The following is a 14,177-nucleotide window of genomic DNA, read 5'->3' on the forward strand; positions in this document are numbered from 1 at the left end:
CCAATCTTTGCTGTATTGTAACAGAACATATTTTCATGACAAATGTGTATACTTTAGTTAAATCTGTAATTCTTAGTTTCCTTCCATATTGCCATGTATCTTCAATTCATAAAAATGTATTAATTGTTTAAAGATTTACTGAGACATAAACTTTTGAAAAATTTTTAAGACAAAAGTTCGGTGAAGCAAAAACTTCTGAAAATTTATTTTTATAAGATTTTGTAAGAATCTGAAACTAACCCTTCTGAAAGGAATCATATTGCCTTTGATAGATTTTTATAAAGACACCTAGCAAAGTCAACAATAGTTAATAAGTATATGGTGAATCTTAAAATATCATGTTCTCAGGCTGAACACTGAAGTGAGGGAAGCTGATTTATACTTAAAGGATTAAAAACTCCACAAACTAACCAGTAATATCATATTATCATTCATACTATAATCTAGATGTGATAAGTTATGGATGATTTTACTTAATTGGAATTTTTGCACTTGCAAATTATTACAAGTACTTTTTATTATGTACTCATTTAAAATAAACATTATTGAAACTATTATTATTGTATATCATTGAACATTTCTGTATAATTAGCTAACCAAATAATATCATCTAAAAGGGTAGTAGTACTTTCTTCATGTTTGATTTTTGAAAGTAGAAAATATTAAATTCAGATAGTATGGCTCATTCATATCAATTTAATCTGATCTCTTCTTTTATATTATTAAAGTCAGTAACCAACTAGAACTTTTTGAAATGTTCTTATTTTTTAATCCTGCTGATATCCCCAGTTATCCATGAGGAGTCCTGCTCCCTCACATGATGAAGTATAACATTAGAGAAGCACGCCAGGACAAGCATATAAAGCAGGGTTTATTTAAAAAGGGGGTAATATAAACTTCTCTCAAGAGGGAGAGGGGCCATAGTGGGTATTCTGGTATCCCAACAAGTGAGGGTGTTCTGTCTTTTTTAAATGCCTTAGGCTTCATTTGTTCTCTTACTCTCTTCTCTTTATCTCTCTCTCCTTCCTGCATGCCTGACGAGGCCCAGGAGATACTCCAGTAAGATGGTCAAAAGGTGAGAAGCAGATGGACAGAAGGGCCAAGTTGGAGTGATCCTGGCAGGAAAGGGGTGGCCCAGAGTGCATTAACAACTTTTATAACTTCTCTAGGGAGGGACAATCCCTGGGACAGGTTACCTCAGCAACAGGTTGGAGGAGGGGCAGGTTATCTTGGTAAGGGTGGAGGAAGGGCTCTGAAGGCATTAACATTACACTCCCTCTCCAACTCCCAGACCAAAATTGGCCTCCTTGATCTGATCTGACCAGATTTACCTATCCATACTGAATGACTCTTTTAATTCTGACTTTACTGCCACCAAGATAAGAAACAAAAACAGACAATCAGAATAGTGATTTTTCTATTGGTTCTGTTGCTTTTGTTATCTTTAAAGAGATAAAAAATATATACACTTGTTAATATTCTAGATTCAATAAAGGGTATTTTTTTACCACTGGATAATCATTATAGAGAAAATATTTAATTTCTTTTTAAATGTGATTACATTGGACTTAAAATGTTATGCTGAAGTTAATTTTTCTACTTATAAAAATCAGTATTTAAATTGTGCTAATGTTCAGAATTAATAACTAGAATATAATTTCTACATAAGAAAACAATATGTGTAAGATTGTTCTATTTACCTTTAAATATTAGCTCCTTGACATTTTAAGCTATCAACATGCTACCAAGGTCATCATTATATAAGCACAGATATTTTAAAATATGTAAATACAGATTACACTACAATATGTAAAATATTGAGAAATATACATAATGAAAAATGTGCATTTGAATCATTAATAAAATCCTCCCCCAAATAAATCAATGCTTACTCATTTAATTGTAAATTAAATGAATAGAAATGGGGTGTCTCTCTGCTGACTTAACAATGATATTCCATGGCCTTTTCAGTGATAATAATTTGTATTAATGTTGCAGGGTGTCAGGGCAGAAAGTCCAGTCAGTATAAGCAGGATTGTGGTGGAGATCACATCAGCTTTCTGTTCCATTTATCTGTGCTTGATCCTTTCTCTAATGTTCATAACTTGTGAAAGCATTTCTTCTTTTCTTCTTGTCTTTTAATAATTCTTACTATAATTAGCTCCAAATTTTATTCTTTAAGAGCAAATATTGACTCTTGTATAAATATTCCCTACTTGAATTTATTTTTAAGTTTCTTTAGACTCTAAAAAAATGAATGAAGACAACTGAAACTTTGTTCCTGGTTATTGATCTTGTCTATACTTTCTAGTATAGACATAAATACTTTCCAGTATAGACAATATTTTCTAGTATAGACATAAATCTACCCATAGCCTAGATTTAAAATATATTTATTAATTCACTTGAAAATAATGACATATGTATGTTAACATCAATAACAGATTATGAAAAATAACTTTTTTTAAAGAGAACACTTGTGTTGTTTTACATTTCTGGAGATTCTTAGATGTTTGAGTAAGTAAGCTGGATTCCCATCTGCTTCTATTCATTGGAATTTCACAAATCACATAGTCTCAGGAGAACAGTACTATAATCTGAGCAGCATTACTGAAATAATTCAATCTTGTTGATTGTCTTGGGTACTGCTAATTTTTACCACCAACAAAAATACATGAACTCAGTTACCTATTTTTAAAAATGCATAAATTAATTGACAAATAAATAATATCTACTACTGATTGTTAGAAAAGAGGGACAAAGTCCTAAGCAGTTTAAAAATATCAACTCATTATAAATAAGGAAGCATTTTTTGAGATTTAAAATGCTAACAAAAGGTAGACCTATGGTTTAAACCATACATTTTTGCCTTCCAATTAGATGAAATCTGTGTGCTATTCGGTTATATTCCATACAGAACTGGCTGATGCTTGTATAGTAATCTTAATAATAAAATTAATGAACATTTTGCTTAGTTCCACATATATTTACAAGTCGTCATTTTAAAATAAAGAATGTAATTTGGCTTAAATTTTTTCAATAGATATCAAACTAAATCAAACTTTACAAGATTATGCAAGCTAAATTTTCAGGCCCTTGGTGGAACTAGTCAAAGAAGTGGGGACTTAGCTTGAATACACAGAAACTAGACAGGCTGGCAAGGGAAGAACCAGGAGAACAAAACAACAAAGACCTCAATAGATAACAGTGTCATGAAATAGCAGCAATTCCAGGAAAGGAAGTTGGGGAAAAAACAGTGACTTCTAACCCCAAATCATCTGCAAACACCATATCTTTTTGCTTTAAATAAAATGAATTGAATCTTGTAGTCCACTTTCTATGGAAGTTCAAAGTCTTCTCTCATACTACAATTGTTAAGGACCCAAATGTGTGTAACCATTACTGGGCTTAAGTCCCTAACAGAAAAAATAACTCTCTTTCTCTCTCCCTTTTTTCCTCAGAACTTTAACTATACATATACTCATTTGTATTTATTTTTCCTCATATAAAAGAAATGTACTCTTTACTCTTCCTTATAATTATTTGATATTATACCTAAGTAATATTTCATTATTATTAAGCATGAAGTTGTCTCATTCTTTTTTATAGATACAGAATATTTCCTCATATGAATGTACATTATTTAACCAATGTTCTACTAAATTAAATTTTGGTTCTGCATTACAAGCTTTTGTAAGCTAACTAAGACCATGAGGTTTCAATCCTCTATATAACTGACCAATTTACAAGAGAAGATGATTTCAACTGTTACATTTATGGACATTACACTTTTGAGTGAAAATAAGCTTTTTTTCTCTAGTTTTGAGAAGATTTTTGAATTTCATATTGCTCAGAAATAACTGTTCCTAGACTTTGCCTAGTTTCTTTTGGTGGTATTTTTTTTACTTATTCCTTATAGTTTTCTTTATAGACTCAGAAAAGTACTTTTGGTATTATAGGTCAATTATATGATGTTAGTTTTTCATGTTTCTTAACTTCTTAATTTTTTAAAAATTTTCTGTTTCCTTCTACTGTATGTTTTTTTTTTCTTTTAGTTCTCCATTGGCAATTTAGAAATAACTATCTGAATTTCCATGACTTAACTTTTCAATTCAGAAGAGATCCCAGAATATCTGGGATCAATGCCTTGATGTGTTAATGTAGTGATTCAGCCTCTCTTATTTTATGTCTAGTTGTCTCCAAACAATTTTCCACACACTCCATTTTTCTTTACTGATGTTCAAAGCCAAGTTGATGATAAAGACTATTTTCATATGTGACAATTTCTGGGATTTCATTCTGCTTTGGATTCTATATATCTACTTCACACTTCACACGCTATAACACACATTTAATTCATATAATATCATAGTACATTCTAAAAGAAACTATTTATTCAGCAAGGTACAATTCTAAATTTCTAAAAGAAAAAAAAAAAGAACATATTGTTTACATTAGTATTATCCCCCAAATGGAAAACCTCAATGCAGATCTGTCAACATATGTACAAGAATTATTTGAGGAAATTTTGGATGTAAGATGTCAAAGAAGGACTAAGAGGAGAAATCGTCTGTGTTTATACACAGGACGATTTAGCATTGTGAAGCTAACAGTTCTTTCAGACTTGATACACAGAATGAATGTAAACTCAGCCAAACCCAAGAAGGGCATTTTATTGATATTGGCAAAGTGAGTCTAAAATTTACATGGAGATGCAAACAACTTATTATAGCCAACTCAATATTGTCTCCAATGAAGTTGGAAGACTGATACTAAACAATTTCAAGACTGTGAAGCTACAATAATCAAGATAGTGTGGAACAGGCAAACGAATGGACAAATAAATCAATGAAATATAATACAGGGCCCAGAAAGAGATCTCACATAAATTTGGTCCACTGGTATTTGATAAAGGAACAAAGACACTAAAAGACAATAAAATAGTCTTTTCGATTAACAGTTCCATAGAAACCAAAGAACTTGGTTTAGTTAATAACTTTTACTTGTAACAGCAAGATGAATTTCATTAAGATTAAAAATTTAGGCTGGGGATGTGGCTCAAGTGGTAGTGCGCTCGCCTGGCATGTGTGCGGCCCTGGTTGGATCCTCAGTGCCACATACAAACAAAGATGTTGTTATCCGCAGATAACTAAAAAATAAATATCAAAAATTCTCTCAATAAATAAATAAATAAATAAAAATAAGAATTTCTGCTCTTGAAAACACCTTGTCAAGAATATGAAAAGACAAACTGCTGACAGAAAATACTGTAAAACTTATCTGTCAAAAGATGGTAATCCAAAATATTCAAAGAACTCTCGAAACAACACTAACCGACTACTGGGCTCAGGGTGGGAGCGCTCAGAGGAGCTCCCAGGCGCACAGGACTGTCGGTTGGCGAGCGCTTTCCCCACTCCCATTCAGGCTGAGATGGCTGCACCTGTGCCAGCGCTGCGGCCAGTCACCCACATCATCTTTGACATGGACGGCCTGCTTTTGGATACTGAACGGATACGTTCAGGGGTGTTGGAAGAAATATGTGGTCGTTATGAGAAGAAGTACACCTGGGATGTCAAGTCCCTGGTTCTGGGTAAAAAGTCGTTAGAGGCTGCTGAGATCATGGTTGAAATCCTGAAGCTCCCGATGTCCAAAGAGGAGCTGGTGGAGGAGAGCCAAACGAAGTTAAGGGATCTGTTCCCAGCAGCTGAGATCATGCCTGGCGCGGAAAAACTGATCCACCACCTGCTGAAGCACAACATACCCATCGCCGTGGGCACGAGCTCAGAGTCCGCGTCCTTCGAAATGAAAACGAGAAGACACAAGGAATTCTTCCGTTTGTTTAACCACATCGTGTTGGGAGATGATGTGAAGAATGGCAAACCAGACCCTGAAATATTTCTCACCTGTGCCAGGAGGTTCCTTCCTCCTCCAGCCCCTGAAAAGTGCCTCGTCTTTGAAGATGCTCCCAATGGGGTGGAGGCGGCCCTGGCGGCTGGGATGCAGGTGGTCATGGTACCGGATGAAAACCTGAGCCCAGACTTGACGAGAAAGGCCACTCTGGTGCTCAGGTCCCTGCAGGACTTCCAGCCTGAGCTGTTTGGTTTGCCTGCCTACGAGTAAGAGGGAGGTTTCTCTGTATTCCTTTGGGCATCCTGGCACCTGGAGCCTACTGCTGAGGGAAAGGTTGAATGAAACCAACAGCTTCCTGATTATGATCTGCATCTTCAGTGTACCCTTGTGAAGTGAGACTTTCCATATCCTGTGTTGGCTTGACTGACTCCCGGGTGTTGATGACTGTCCACTTGGTACTTAGTAGAATAGTAGAAGACAAATAGAGCCAGTCCAGAACACAGGCCTTGCTTTACTATCTCAATAATGAACCAGATTAAGAATACAATAAAGGGATCAATGGCAGCTAGAAAATACAAACCATGTGTGCATACATGTATATACTTTTATATGTGTACATATGTATATTCACTCTTTCATGTTGATTTAACATACAATATCAACTGATAAGTAAATCTCTGCTTTGCAACCTGAATAGAAAAGACTTTTTATTGGTGAGCCTTAAGAAACAATCTTTCCAATTAGCCAATTAAGAATTATTTTTGAGCCTTCAAATAATCTCTTTGGAAGTTTACTCAGTAACTCACTTTGTACCAATGAATCAACAGTTTCTTTGTAGTATCTATGTGTCTACAGAATATATGTTATATCTGTTTCCTAATTCACATTGAAGGATGTTTTCTACCTCAGAAAAAATCATTTCTGTCCTCTAAGAGCATTGATTTTCTGCATATCTTTGATGGAGATAGAGTTTAATTTCAGAATTGCTGCTTGGTAATTCTGAGAACCACAGAACATTTTTGGCATAATCAGCGATCACATTTTCATGATCAGCCTATTTTGTAGATTCACTCTGCTTTTTGAATTTGACTGTAATTTATCACAGAAAAAAATGTGAAAGGTATTGAAATGGAAAATAAAGGAACACTACCCAGTTTTGGATTTTACACACTTTTGCCAAGTGGCTTCCTGTTCACTTTTGTTAAGCTAATTTTCAGCTCTGGAAGTTGAGGAAGAAATGTAGTGATGCATGTGTTTTGCAGAATGACTGTTGATTGCCCCTGGTTGTTCCACAATGCCTGGGTTTAGCAAGTTGATGTCAGCATTCCTGATTGCCTGTTTACTTGTCTGCTCTTTGAGTTCTCCTTCAAACCAATTGTAACATCTTATTAGTTCCCTCACAAATTAGTTGAACAAAGGTTTTTTTTTTTTTTTTGCACATGTTCATGTAATATTTGTATGGAAGTCAAGATTTTACTTTTCAAAAATGGCCTCACTAATTGTAAACTGTAAATGTGAAAAAAAAATACAGACAACTTGATTTAAAAAAAAAGAAAAAAATATCCATCCATCCATACATACATACATGCATACATACATACATATGGAAGTGTCAGGGGAATACATTAATAATGCCAAGGTCTCTGCTTGGCACAGAATCACGAGTCACCACACACTTGTAGATTCAAACAGCAATTCTTTATTCCCGAACCCACACCGCCTCCACACAGGTTCAGGGGCAATCTAAAATCTCCCCCACAATTCACATCCTAAATACTTTCTCTCCATGAGAACTCAGCGGGAACTCAGGCAGCAGGCACGCCCTACTCTCAGCAGCAATAATCTTCAACCTCCAACTTTCCTAAAACTCCTGTTGTCTTAAACGGGGCATGCCCTAAATCCAAGGACTGGGATACTTCCTCAAACCTGCAGGATACACCTTAATCCTGGATCCACCCCGGTCATTGAGCAGGGTCACCTTTCTCAAACACACATGCAAGGTCACAGCGGATTTCCAAGGCAAGTCCATTTAACATGGGGTACGCTGGCAAGGATTTCGATACGTCATACCTACTTGGCAATGGCCCTCAGCAAATAAACCTTAAATAATAATATGCATATTTAGAGAGTCTAATTCTTGAATTGTAATAATTGAAAATTCTGCAATAGTCATTAACTTTTGCAAATAAACTGGAATGAATAAAGTTTTATTTCTTCATCTCATTTTTATTTCATTTTCCTACATCATATTAACTGCACGACTGTAGTAATTATAAAATTTCCTAACTTCATACATCTTTGAGATCCTATTTTTCATTTACTTTTAAAAATTATATTGTATTTTTATTTCTATATGAAATTAAAATTATTAAAAGCTTGTTTAGAAAGCTATACATTGTAAAATAAAATACCTCTCTGGTAGCATTATTGCATTTCTGGTTTTTCCTAGTATTCATACACAAGAAGTTTTGCAGTTTATTTCAAGTGAGTCTTTATAACTTCTTAATGGTGACTATAGTTAATAAATTTATAAGAACTTTAAAACTGCCTTTTGATCCTCATCTATCCTCACATAAATGTTTTAACTCATTCCTTCACAAATAATATTTAAAAACACAAGTGTTCCATGTTTGCTTCATTTAAAAAAATAGTTTCTTAAGAAAAATAGTGATAGTAGTGAAATTGGTGGAAGTATTCTATTTCCTTGTAATCACAATGTAAAGATTGTACTTCAATATTCATCTTCATTCTTGACCTTATCTTTAGAGTTGATTCAGAGTTTGCTTAAAAAACAATAATTACACATCCCAGCTTATATTTTTAAAACTGCAATAATGGGTTCTATTGTCACATATAACTAAAAAGAACCAATAAAAAAGGAATATATTAAAATATAAATTACTTTTAGTGACCTTTTCATATTTACCATTAAAATATTTTAATTTCCTTTTTCAATTGATAAACATAACTGCATATTTTTTAAAAAAAATGAATATATTTTGAACTGTAAATCTTGAAGAACAGAGTGATCTCAAAAAGCAGAGAATAGAAATGATGCTCTAATATAAAATATTGGTCTATTTATAGTGCCAAATAAAATTAGAAACCATTTATAGGGTTACTATTGTTTATATCATTGTAAATAGCATATACAATACGGATTACTAGATAAAAAATGTAGCCTTTTCACCCTTGGTGCAAAAAGTTCAATTACACTAAATCTTTAGGACTTTGGATTCAAGCCAAAGACCACTAGAGACTAAAACCTGGGATCAGATCATCCTAGGCATTTCACATATTTATTATTTTTCCTTCACTGGAAGAAAGAGGGATAATCCCTAGAAATTATAACTAAGTCTATAGTAATATAAAATTTGTGAAATATGTATGACCAGGAAAATTAAATACACAATATATTTTCATAGAATCTTTACTTGTATTTAAATACCAGCACACTTTAGTATGAAAAGTGAAATGAGAATTTTACTAGACTTCCCAGTCCTAAGCAACTGTGAAAATTAAGGATTGTGATTGGAAGTTGGTGGATTCAAAGAAGTGTGCATGCTCCAATGCTCCTTAGCTAGAGATTCAAACAGCAGGAGTATTGTTTCTAGGAAAGATGGTGGTTGAGAGAATTCACTAAAATTCAACGTTAGATAGTAAAATAATCATATAGACACAGAAAACCAGACATTATAAACATAAAATGAGAAATGATATGTTAGAGATAGATGCACCAACTTGATTGGTGGCAGCATCAGCATTTTTCACCCACTGCAGAGGGGAGGGCAACCCAGGCAGAAAGAGAGCAAAGCACACTGAAAGAAATTGACTTTTAGGAAAACTTGAAATAGAGGGGGAGGCTGAGGTTAATTCAACCAGAGATGGTGAGGCAAGTGACGATTGAAAAACGAACAGAATCACTTGGTCTGTGAAACAAGAGTCATGGTGGGAATCACCTGCAAGTGGCTGACTGGCACCTTGAAAAGGTGAGAGATTGGAGTTTATAAAGGGTATTGACAGCACGACCAAGCAGGTACCTGTTGTGAAATCCTGAGTGCCTGCACTTGAATGACTTAAAGAGGCCTAGAAATTGTGCCTAGGGTGATCCAGGCTGGAAATACCAAGGGAGAGAGGCTTCATTTCCCTTTGTCACATGCAAGCATCTGGGAAGAGGCCAGAAACTGGTAAGATAGGTACGTCTGCATTCCAGGTCTGATCCTGGAAAATTCATATCCATGATGGTGGAATATGTAAGACCTGCAATTTAGAGCCCCCACCATGAGAGTGGAATTTTCAGGAGGTTTCTGAAACCCAGAATAGTTCAGAGCTGCTCAGCAAGGGTTGTGGATCTAATCTCAAATATGTTCCCACATACAAAATCAAACCCCATCTGCTGTAACTTCCCATTTAAAACTCTGCATCAGCCCCACTCTGGGAGTATATCAACTTAGTTTGTCCAGACAATATTTGAATATTCAGTACTCACCAGACTAAACCATTCTATACTCTGAGAGTAAACTGGAAGGTAGGTACTACAATGAGCTTTGGCTCCAGGGCACAAAGGCAGTAGGTTTGGTGAGAAACACAAAGAAGGTATATCCAAGAGGTACAGAGTCTAAAAAGAAATGCAAAGTAATGGCACAGCAGCATAAGCAATGAGCATTCATTCTTGCCAACAGTGTTGACTATCTCAGTGGAAACAAGCCATTTGTGTGTGTGTGTGTGTGTGTGTGTGTGTATGTGTGTATGTGTCTGTATATATTCATAAAATTTTTATATAATATTTATGTTTATATATAAGTATATATAAATTACTCATGTATATTAAACATACAAATAATATTAAATATTTATATTTATAAGTGTTAAATATCTATATGTAAATATTTGTTATTTATGTTTATAAAATATATATTATATATTTATTATATATATATATAATTTATAAAATTTTCTTTCATTTTAATTCGTTTTTCTTTATCTGATTTTTAACCTTATTTTGACTTTGGAGAGGTGAACTTTTGTATGGCTCTCTTTTGGCCAACTTGTTTGTACCTTTGTTTTTTTTCTGTTATTAATCCTCTTCACTTTCTTTCCTGGCAACTAAATTTTCTTCTTCCCCCTTCTTCTATTTATTTATTTTAGAATTATTTACTCTTGATTTGTAACCACTATCTTTTACCTTTTTCCTCCTTTCTCTCTATTTTTCAAATATTTCAAAATTTCTCTTGCCTTCATATCTCATTTTCTTTTCACTTAAGGAACTGTAAATTTACTCTCTTTGTGAGCTACTTAGTTAGTTTAATGTGTACTCCACATTATTCTTGTTGTGGCAGTCATCAATACAATGGATGACATAGTTGACTCTCACTGTTCAATGTCAGGTCTAGTTTATGGCTTTTTGTTTTTAGTGCTGATGATAAATGCTGACTCCATTATTCCTCTTCAGGTGACCATTAGTGTTATAATATAGGAAATTGACACTTATTTTAAGACCGTATATTGGTTGCTACCATTATTGGAATTCCTGTTCCTCTTTCTTCTAAGAGTCTGGGAAGTGATTGGGACAATACAAGTTCACAGGATAGTTATTCTGTTGCTTAGCTATAATCACACAGCTCAGTTAGGTGACAGAAAAATTTTGTGCATGAATTAGCCTCACTAGAGCTCCAACAACATTTCAACACATAGAATAGGGGAGAAAAAAATTCAAAACCAATGACCTGAATCCAAGTAATAAAAATTAGAGTGGTACCTCAGGTCCCACTACTCATATAGCAAAAAGAAAGAGAAGTCTCATTAACAAAAAGATAACTACACACCAAAGGATAATCACGCAAAAGAAGAGAAGGAATCCATTTCAACAGATGCGTTAGTATAACACCTCTGAAAACAAGAGAAAACAGGTTTTCCATGAATTTTACAATTTCACAACAAAGAAATCCACAGAAGTGAATGAAAACCCACAAAAAGACTATTTAAAAAAAAAGCTTTGTTATTAAAATATCCAATAAACTAAAATAAGTTCTAAGGGATGAATAAAGAGAGCAAATACAGGAGGTGAAAGACCATTTCAATAAAGAAACAGAGATTCTGAAAATAAACCAATCAGAACTCCTGGAAGTGAAAGACACAATGAATCAAATTTAAAATTTCACTTGAAAGTACCACCATTAGATTAGATTATGTAGAAAATAAAACTTCATATTTCAAAAAAGAACTTCAGATCTTAAAGATAGGGTATAGTGAATACTCACTATGCAATAAAGGGGGGAAAAGACACAATTTAACACAATGATCAGAATATATAATAACTCTTAGACAACATCAAGAGACCAAATTTGAGAGTCATGGGATAGAAGAGAACATGGAGATATAAAATAAAGACATTAAAAACTTCTCACTGAAATAATACCAGAAAAAATTCTAACCTTAGGAATGAGATGAATGTGTTTATTCAGGAGGCATATAGAATGCCAAATAAAGAAGATCAAAAGGGAACCTCTCAGATATATCACAATCAAAATGCCTAATATAGGAAATAAAGAAAAAATATTAAAACGACAACAGAAAAAGTCAGATAACTTTTAGAGTCAAACCAATAAGTCTCACTTCTGACTTCTCAGACACTAAAATAATGTAGGGCTAGAAAAGAGATATTTGAAGCTCTGAAAGAAAAAGATATCCACAAATAGGAAATATTCAGAATAGAAAAGGAAAAGTTAGAAGTTTCATAATGAGGGGAAACTAAAAGAATTTATAACCACCAAGGCAGCACTATGAAAATTATTCAAAAGCATAATACAACACAGAACAATTTTTTTTTAAAAAAATAGTACAGCTCCCAAATGTAGGAAGCTTCTTAGAAGATAAACAAAGTAAATGAAAATGAAGACTCAATTAAATATAGCAAACAAACCAAAATGGCAGGAAAGAAAAAATAGTAGCACTTAAAATAAATGGTCTCAACTTCCCAATTAAAACATGTAGATTGGCATAATGCATTAAAAAGCAAGATCCAACTATATACTGCAAAGATACCTATACACTGAAAGTAGAAGGATGGAAAGAAATACTCCATACATTGGAATCCAAAACTAAGCAGGAGTGGCTAGTCTCATATTTGACAAAGCAGATTTAAGCAAATATTAACTGGAAAAGACAAACAAGGCCATTATATACTGGTAAAGGGGAAAATACAACAATAAGATATAATTATAATAAATATATATGCCCCAAATATTTGTTCATCTAATTACAAAAAAAATATTGATATTAAACTGAGATAGATCCCCAGAATATAATACTGGGTGATTTTATAACTTCATTATCCCCAATAGATGGGTCATCAAAGCATAAAATCAATAAAGATATTTTCATCCTAAATATAAGTATAAATAAAATGAGCCTAAAAGACATCTAAAGAATAGTTCACTATTCTGAATTTACTTTCTTCCCAGTAGCTCATAAAATCTTTTTCAAAATAGAACACATTTTAGATCACAGTGTAAGTATTAGAACATACAAAACAATAAATTATATAATTCTGTGCATCTTATCAGATCATAATGGAATGAGACACAAAACAATAAGAATAAAAATAACAGAAATCACATAAACACTTGAAGATTGAGTAATATTCTTTTAAATGAAGAATGGATTATAGAAGACATGAGAGAAGAAAACAAGAAGTTCTTAGAAATATGAGCATGCAGATGCAACATCCCAAAATCTCTGGGAAAGGATGAAAGCTGTTCTAAGAGGAAAAGCTATTGCTTTGCGTGCCTACATTTAAAGAAATAAAAGAGATTCCATAAGAATATGGTACTAATTAAACTAGCATATATCCTGTGTCTGAATAATTTAATCAAAATGGATTCTACAGCAATGCATAACTAAGAAGAAGCAATAAAAAAGAATAGATTCCAAATAAATAAGTGTATACCCCACTGCAAGATCTTAGAAAAGAAAAAAAATTCTAAAATCAGTAGAATACAAGAAATGATTAAGATCACAGCTAAAGTTAATGAAATTGAGAACAGGAAAAAACAATACATAGGCTCAATACAACAAGGAGTTGGTTTTTCAAAAAGATAAATACAATTGATAAACTCTTAGACAAACTAACCAAAACAAAGAGAGAGAATTAAGTAAATAAAATTTGGGATTAAAAAGAAGATATCACCACAGACATTACTGAAATCTAGAGGATCATTATAAACTACTTTGAAACTTTTTACTCCCATAACCTGGAAAATCTAGAAGATATTGGCAAATTCATAGACACATACAACCTGCCCAAATTTAACCAGGAAGATATGGAA

The 14,177-nt window shown here is 33.3% G+C and overlaps 1 protein-coding gene across 2 annotated transcripts; it reads left to right on the forward strand.

The window, feature by feature from the left end:
* The first annotated feature begins 5,430 nt into the window (after positions 1-5,430).
* On the forward strand, positions 5,431-6,120 carry Pudp (pseudouridine 5'-phosphatase). 2 transcript variants are annotated; one of them, XM_078041305.1, is made up of 2 exons: positions 5,431-5,583; positions 5,710-6,120. In XM_078041305.1, the coding sequence occupies exons 1-2, from the start codon at positions 5,431-5,433 to the stop codon at positions 6,118-6,120; spliced, it is 564 nt and encodes a 187-aa protein (XP_077897431.1). The 2 variants fall into 2 exon arrangements, with proteins under 2 accessions (XP_077897431.1, XP_005338339.1); XM_005338282.3 differs by having other exon boundaries at positions 5,431-6,120.
* The last annotated feature ends 8,057 nt before the right edge of the window (positions 6,121-14,177 follow it).

This window comes from Ictidomys tridecemlineatus, chromosome 3, assembly GCF_052094955.1.
Source record: "Ictidomys tridecemlineatus isolate mIctTri1 chromosome 3, mIctTri1.hap1, whole genome shotgun sequence".
Classification (NCBI taxonomy): domain Eukaryota; kingdom Metazoa; phylum Chordata; class Mammalia; order Rodentia; family Sciuridae; genus Ictidomys; species Ictidomys tridecemlineatus.